General features: G+C 37.3%; 1 protein-coding gene across 1 annotated transcript; it reads left to right on the forward strand.

Annotated features, from left to right (window-relative positions):
* The first annotated feature begins 7,080 nt into the window (after positions 1–7,080).
* On the forward strand, positions 7,081–7,570 carry LOC126946900 (small nuclear ribonucleoprotein Sm D2-like). Its single transcript, XM_050777625.1, has one exon. The coding sequence runs from the start codon at positions 7,120–7,122 to the stop codon at positions 7,474–7,476; it is 357 nt and encodes a 118-aa protein (XP_050633582.1). The 5' UTR covers positions 7,081–7,119; the 3' UTR covers positions 7,477–7,570.
* Positions 7,571–8,379: the final 809 nt, after the last annotated feature.

The following is an 8,379-nucleotide window of genomic DNA, read 5'->3' on the forward strand; positions in this document are numbered from 1 at the left end:
CAAGGTCAGGAGATCGAGACCATCCTGGCTAACACGGTGAAACCCCGTCTCTACTAAAAACACAAAAAATTAGCCGGGCGAGGTGGCGGCGCCTGTGGTCCCAGCTACTCGGGAGGCTGAGGCAGGAGAATGGCGTGAACCCGGGAGGCGGAGCTTGCAGTGAGCTGAGATCTGGCCACTGCACTCCAGCCTGGGCGACAGAGCGAGACTCCGTCTCAAAAAAAAAAAAAAAAAAAAAAAAGAAACTATGTATGATTAATGTGATAAGGGCTCTAATTTAAAAAGTAGATAATGCACAAGAACAGCTGAGTAATGTAAGCAGAGATATGGAAATTCTAAGAAAGAATAAAAAAAGAAATGGTAAAGATCAAAACACTGTAACAGAAATGAAGAATATTTTTATTGGACACATTCGTAGACTGCACACAGCTGAGAAAAGAGTCTCTGAGCTTGAGTATATGTCAATAGAAACTTTCAAAACTAAAAAGCAAAGAAAAAAAATGAAAAAAAGAAACAGAATGTCCAAGAACTATGAAACAAAGATATAGCATATGCATAACAGAAATACAAGAAGACTTCAACAAGTTTGTGGAAAAAATATAATTAAGAGATAAAAATAGGCAGCATAGCAAGACCCATATCTACAAAAGAAATTTTTTTTAAAAAGCCAGGGGTGATGGTGCATGCGTATAGTAGTAATTACTCAGAAAGCTGAGGAAGGAGAACTGCTTGAGCCCAAGGGTTTGAAGCTTAATTGAGCTTTGAATGCACGACTGCACGCCAGCCTAGGCAACAAAGCAGGACCCTGTGTAAAACAATTTTTAAGATAAAAATAAAAATACATAAACTTTATTTCTCAATACAAGTTCCGTCAATGTCCAGACACTTTTATAAGCAATAATACCAGCTATCTAGTCTATCCCTGAGGGCCCTGGGAATTTGGTTATGTCAATGTAGTCTTTTTTATATAACTAACAGAAGAAAAAAATAGGTGCCATTTAAAGAATTTGTAAAATTAGGAAACAAAAAGAAGTCAGAGGGAGCCAAATCAGGGCTGTAAGGTGGACGCCTAATGTTTTCCCATCAAAGCCTTCACAAAATTGCCCTTATTTGATGAGAGGAATGAGCAGGAGCATTGTTCTGGTGAAGAAAAACTCTCTGGTGAAGTTTTCCCGGGAGTTTTTCTGCCAAAGCTTAGGCTAACTTTCTTAAAACACTCTCATAATAAGTAGATGTTATTGTCTCTTGGCCCTCCAAAAAGTCAACAAGCAAAACGCTTTTACCATCTCCAAAACCCGTTGCCATGACCTTTGCTCTTGACGAGTCTGCTTTTGCTTTGACTGGACCACTTCCACTTCTTGGTAGACGTTGCTATGATTGTGCTTTGTCTTCAGGATCATACTGGTAAAGCCATGTTTCATCTCCTGTTACAATTCTTCAAAGACATGCTTCAGGATCTTGATCCCACTTATTTAAAATTTCACAGCAAATTGACACAAGAACAGAAAACCAAACAATGCATGTTCTCACTCATAAGTGGGAGTTGAACAATGAGAACACATGGACACAGGGAGGGGAACATCACACACCAGGGCCTGTCGGGGGCTGGGAGGCTAGGGCAGGAATAGCATTAGGAGAAACACCTAATGTAGGTGACGGGTTGATGGGTACAGCAAACCAACATGACACATGTATACCTATGTAACAAAACTGCGCGTTCTGCACATGTACCCCAGAACTTAAAGTATAATTAAAAAAAAAAAAAACCAAACAAACAAAAAAGTAAACAGAGCCAGAGCCCAGGACCCTTCTAAATCAGGATACTTCGCAGCTATACAGATGGGACATTCATGGAGCCAGACTTACCCTTTCAAAGTATCTCATCACAAAATATTTAGATGTGTGGGGAGCTGGAAAAAAAAAGTTTTTAAGAAGCGAACTCCCTACTAGCGAAGTTGCACATGACCCCCTAACCACACAAGACTCAGCTCTAAGAATTCAAAACCACCAAGTATGGTGCACTTGGACACATACGAGACTAGTTGAAACACCTGGTTCTAGTCCCAACCTTTACTGATTCTAGTCCCAACCTAGTCGTCACTTTGCTATGAGACCATAGGCAATGCATTCTCCTCATTTGTAAAATGAAGGGATTAAAGTATATGATGAAAATGTCAAAAAAAATTTCAGTTGAGCTTGAGAGGATGGATACCCCATTCTCCACGATGTGATTATTACTTATTATATGCCTGTATCAAAATATCTCATGTACCCTATAAATATGTACACCTACTATGTACCTACAATAATTAAAAATAATTTTTAAGAAACATAATACAATCTCCATCGAAAGTTCTGCTCTTGTCTGAAGCTGATCTGGGTGCAGTGGTTTCAACACTCGTCAAGTGGAAAGTTTGCTCACCTTTAATTTTTCAGTCAGAACTGTGTATGCTGAACCAATTGAGATGTCTATGGTGTTGACTATTGTTTCTGCTGTTTATCGTTGGTCCTCTTCAATTAGGACACGACAAAGTGAATTTTTTCCTCACAAATTGATGTGGATAATCTGCTGCTGCATGATCATCTTCAATATAATCTCCCTTTTGAAAATGAGTTATCCATTTGTTAACTGATGATTTCTTTGGGGCATTGTCCCTGTAAACTTTTCATAAAACATCAGTGATATCACCATTATTCCACCCGAGTTTCATCACAAATTTAATGTTGGTTCTTGCTTCAATTTGAGCAGAATTCATAATGTTCTAATAGAGGCTGTTTTCAAACCGACGTCTTATTCTTCTTAGTTCTTCAAACTAGAACCTGTTCAGACATGTTAGAACAAGTTAGGATGACTTTAGTTTGGTGCAAAAAATTTTTAAGTCATATATAGTTTTTCATAATATACACTTTCCATGAACTTTTAGAAGACCCTTTCTACAACAAGGAGAAGTAAAAGGGAAAGGAACAGAAACTATTTGAGGGAATAATGACTAAGAATTTTCCTAAATTAATGTCAAACTCCATCCCACAGACCCAGGAAGCTCAGAGAATGTCAGGCAGGATAAATATTTAAAAACAAAAACAACAACAACAAAAAACTACACCTAGGCATATATTATCAGGAAATCAAAGATAAAGAAAAATGCTTAAAAGAAGACAGAGGGAAAAACATCTTACCTATAGAGGAGTGAAGATAAGAATGACATCTGATTTTCTTTCTTTCTTTTTTTTCGATGGAGTCTCACTCTGGTGCCCAGGCTGCAGTGCAGTGGCGCCATCTCAGCTCACTGCAACCTCCACCTCCCGGGTTCAAGTGATTCTCCTGCCTCAGCCGCCTAAATAGCTGGGACTACAGGCACACACCACCACGCTGGGCTAATTTTTATATTCTTTAGTAGAGATGGGGTTTCACCATATTGGCCAGGCTGGTCTCGAACTCCTGACCCCGTGATCCACCTGCCTCGGCCTCCCAAAGTGTTGGGATTACAGGTGTGAGCCACTGTGCCCCGCCGCCTGATTTTCTAAGAAACTATACAAGCAAGAAGAGTGGAGTTAAATATTTAAAGTGTTGAGAGAAAAAAAAAAACCAACCTAGAATTAAGTATCCTGTAAAAAGTTTCTTCAAAAGTGCAGGATAAATAATGACTTTTGCAGACAAGAAAACATTGGGAAAATTTGTTGAAAGTGATTTGTAAAAAAAAAAAAAAAGGTTTAGGCTGGGGGATGGTGGCTCGTGGCTGTAATCTCAGTACTTCAGGAGGCCGAAGCAGGTAGATCACCTGAGGTCAGGAATTCAAAACAAACCTGGACAACATGGCATAACACTGTTTCTACTAAAATATATATATATATATATATATATAGACACACACACAATATATATATTTTTTGTGTATAAATATGTGTCTATATATATGCAAAAATTAGCCACGTGTGGTGGCACATGGCTGTAATCCCAGTTACTTGGGAGGCTGAGGCACGAGAATTGCTTGAACCCAGGAAGTGGAGGTTGCAGTGAGCCAAGCTCGCACCACTGCACTCCAGCCTGGGTGACAGCACAATACTGTCTCAAAGAAAATAAATAAATAAATAAAGTTTTAAAGGTTCTTCAGAGGGAAAGAAAAGTATATACATCAGAAACTTGGATCTATATAAGGAAATAAAAAGCATTAGAGATGAAATAAATAAAAGTAAAGGAAAACTTTTATTTACTGATTTTTAATTGATTTAGCAGGTAATAGTTGTTCAAAATAATAAGAGCAACAAGGGTTAGATTACATATGCACATTTATGTGTGTATAGATATATAGTTACGTACATTTGTGTATTAGTGAAATAAATGATAGTAATAATGCAAGGGACAAGTGGGAAGAAATAGGGATAATTCATTGTAAAGTACTGGCACTACATGTGAATTAGTGAAATGTTATTTGAATGTGACTTGAATTAATTGTAAAAGTATATTGCAAACTCTAAGGCACCCACTAAGAAAGCTCCAAAAAATGTATAATTGATATGCCAAGAGAAGAAAGAAAATTGGATCATATAAAATACTCAATTAAAACCAAAAGTGGCAGGAAAAGGATAGAGGACAAAACCAGAAACAAATAAAAAGGGCAACAAAGAGAAAACAGTAATACATATGGCAGATATTAACCCAGATGATTAATCAATAGTGATTTTAAATGTCAATTATCTAAGTATACCAATTAAATAACAGAGATTGTAAGAATGAGTCAAAAAAACAAGACCCAGTTAGATTATTTCTACAATATGTCGGTTATAAATATAAAGACACACATAGATTCAAAGTGAAGGGATAGAGAAAGATATACCAAGCTAACACTAATCAAAAGTCTTGAGAAGCTATCTTAATTACAGACGAGCAGACTACAGAGCAAGAAAAATTATCAGGGATACAAAGGGGCATTGCATAATGATAAAAGGGGTCAATCTTCAGGAAGAATAACAATCCTTAATGCGCATTTGTCTAATAACAGAGTATTAACATAAATGAGGCAAAAATTTATAGAATTACAAGGATAAACAGAGAAACCCACCATTATAGTTGGAAACTTCAACACCCCTCCATCAGAAATGGACACATGCAGCAGGCAAAAAATCATTAAGGACATAGCTGAACTCAACAGCACCATCAATCAATTGGTTATAATTGACATCTATAAATGATTTCATCCGACAACAGCATAATACACATTCTTCTCAAGCTAAATTGAAACATACATCACATTCTAGCCATAAAACACACATTACGTTTTTTAAAAAATCGAAATCATTCACCGTGTTCTCTCAGACCACAATGAAATTAAACATCAATAACTGAAAGATAACCTGAACATTCAAAATATTTGGAGATAAAACAACACACTTCTAAATAACACATGGGCTAAAGAAGAAATCTCAAAAGAAACTTAATAATATTGTCAACTAAATGGAAATGAAAATACAACTATTAAAATGTGCACAATCCAGCAAAAGCAATGTACTTAGAGGGAAGTTTATTGCATTACATATGTATATTAGAAAAGAAGAATAATCTAAAAGCAATTATCCAAGCTTGCACCTAAGGAAACTAGAAAATGAAGAACAAATTAAATCCAAAGTACACAGAATAAAAGAAATAATGACAGACCAGAAATCAATAACATTGAAAACAGGAAATCAATAAAGAAAATCAACAAAACCAAAAAGCTGGCTCATTGAAAAGACCAATAAAATTAATAAACGTCCTTGCAGGTAAACCAAGATAAAAAAGATGATACAAATTACTAGGATCAGAAATGAAAGAGGAACCATCACTAAAGATCCCATGGACATTAAAATGATAATAAGAGAGGTCAAGTATTGTAGCTTACACCTGTAATCACAGCATTTAGGAGGCTGAGGCAGAAGAATCACTTGAAGCCAGGAGTTTGAGATCAGCCTGGGCAATAGAGACCTTGTTTCTACCAAAAAAAAAAAAAAAAAAAAAAAAAGCCAGGTGTGGTGGCACGCATCTGTAGTCCCAGCTACCTAGGAAGCTAAGACAGGAGGATCACTTGAGCCCAGGATTTCAAGTCTGCTATGGTCACACCACTGCCCTCTGGCCTGAATGACAGTAAGACGCTGTCTCAAAAAAAAAGATAATAAAGAAATACTATGAAAAAATTATTCGAGAACCTTGATGAAATAGAGCAATCCCTTGAAAGATACAATCTGCCGAAACTCACACAAGAAGAAATAGACAATCTAAATAAGAATAGAGAATTTCTTAATCTATTAAAGAAATTGAATCAATAATTAATAACCTTCCACAACAGAAAGCACCAGGCACAGATGGTAAATTCTATCAAGGTGAATTCTACCAAACATTTAAGAAAGAAATTATACAAATTATCTACAATATCTTTCAGAATATAGAAGCAGAAGGAATACTTCCTAACTCATTCTATGAGGCCAGCTCTTCCCTAATACCAGAATCAGACAAAGCCATTAAAAGAAAATAAAACAACAACCAACATCTCTCATGAACATAGATGCAAAAATCCTCAACAAAATTTCACCAAATCAAATCCAACAAAGAATTTTTGAAAAACTATGCACCACGAACAAGTGGGATATACCAGCTGTACAGGGATGGTTCAACATTTGAAAAATCAATCAATGTGATCCATTACATCAACAAGCAAAAAAGAAAAGTCTCATAATTATATCAACAAATGGAGAGAAAGCAATTAATAAAATCCAACACCCATTCATTATTTAAAAAAAAACTCTCAGCAGAATAGGAATAGAGGAAAACTTCCTCAGCTTGATAAAGGACATCTACAAAAACCTACAGCTAACAAAAAACCTACAACTAACATCATAGTTTATGAGAAACTAGAAGCTTGTTTGCAAAGATATGGAACAAAGACATCTTTTCTCACCACTTATTTCCAACATTGTATCAGAAGTCCTAGTTAATGCAATAAAACAAGAAAAAGAAATAAAAGGTATGTAAGTTGGAAAGGAAGAAATAAAACTTTGTTTGCAGATGACATGATCATGTATGTAGAAAATTCTTAAGAAACTACAAAAACAGGGAAACGGGGGTGAACGGAGAGCTTAGTGACCATCATGAGCCTCCTCAACAAGCCCAAGAGTGAGATGACCCCAGAGGAGCTGCAGAAGCGAGAGGAGGAGGAATTTAACACGGGTCCACTCTCTGTGCTCACTCAGTCAGTCAAGAACACCACCCAAGTGCTCATCAACTGTCGCAACAATAAGAAACTCCTGGGCCGCGTGAAGGCCTTCGATAGGCACTGCAACATGGTGCTGGAGAACGTGAAGGAGATGTGGACTGAGGTCCCTAAGAGCGGCAAGGGCAAGAAGAAATCCAAGCCAGTCAACAAAGACCGCTACATCTCCAAGATGTTCCTGCGCAGGGACTCGGTCATCGTGGTCCTGCAGAACCCGCTTATCGCCGGCAAGTAGGGGCTGCCTATCCATCGACAGAACTCACTCTCTTGTCCTATGAAGACCGTTGCCATTGGTGTTGAGAATAATAAAGCTCTGTGGTTTTTTTCTAAAAAAAAAAAAAAAAGAAACTACAAAAACAAAACAAAACAAAAACAAAGTCCTCGAACTAATAAACAATTATAGAAAGGTTGTAGGATATGAGGTTAATGTACATGAGTCAATCATTTTCCCATACACCAGCAATAAACACGTGGAGCTTGAAATAAAAACACAATACCATTTACATTAGCATTTTCAAAAATGAAATATGCAGGTATAAATCTTGTGAAATATGTACAAGATTTATATGAGGAAAGCTATTAAACTCTGATGAGGCCAGGAGCGGTGGCTCACACCTGTAACCCCAGCACTTTGGGAGTCCAAGGCAGGTGGATCATGAGGTCAGGAGTTCCAGACCAGCCTGGCCAAGATGGTGAAACCCTGTCTCTACCAAAAATACAAAAAAATTCGCTGCGCGTGGTAGCCGGTGCCTGTAATCCCAGCTACTCAGGAGGCTGGGGCAGGGAATTGCTTGAACCCGGGAGGTGGAGGTTGCAGTGAGCTGAGATCGCGCCACTGCGCTCCTGCCTGGGAGACAGAGGGAGACTCCATCTTAAAAAAAAAAAAAAAAAAAAAAAAACTCTGATGAAAGAAAGAGAACTAAATAAGAGGGATAATCCATGTTCAATATTGTCAAGATATCAGTTCTTCCCAACAACTTCATGAGTAGATTCAATGCAATCCCAATCAAAATCCCAGAGAGTTATGTTGCAGATATTGGCAAATTGATTTTAAAGTTTATAAAGAGAGGCAAAAGTCCCAGAATAGTCAACGTAGTATTGAAGAAGAGCAAAGTTGGAGTACTGACACTACCCAACT

The sequence above is a fragment of the Macaca thibetana genome, chromosome X (genome assembly GCF_024542745.1).
Source record: "Macaca thibetana thibetana isolate TM-01 chromosome X, ASM2454274v1, whole genome shotgun sequence".
NCBI classification, from domain to species: Eukaryota; Metazoa; Chordata; class Mammalia; order Primates; family Cercopithecidae; genus Macaca; species Macaca thibetana.

Excerpts from the sequence above, each read along its gene's own strand:
- LOC126946900 (XM_050777625.1), top strand. The coding sequence starts at position 7,120 with ATGAGCCTCCTCAACAAGCCCAAGAGTGAGATGACCCCAGAGGAGCTG.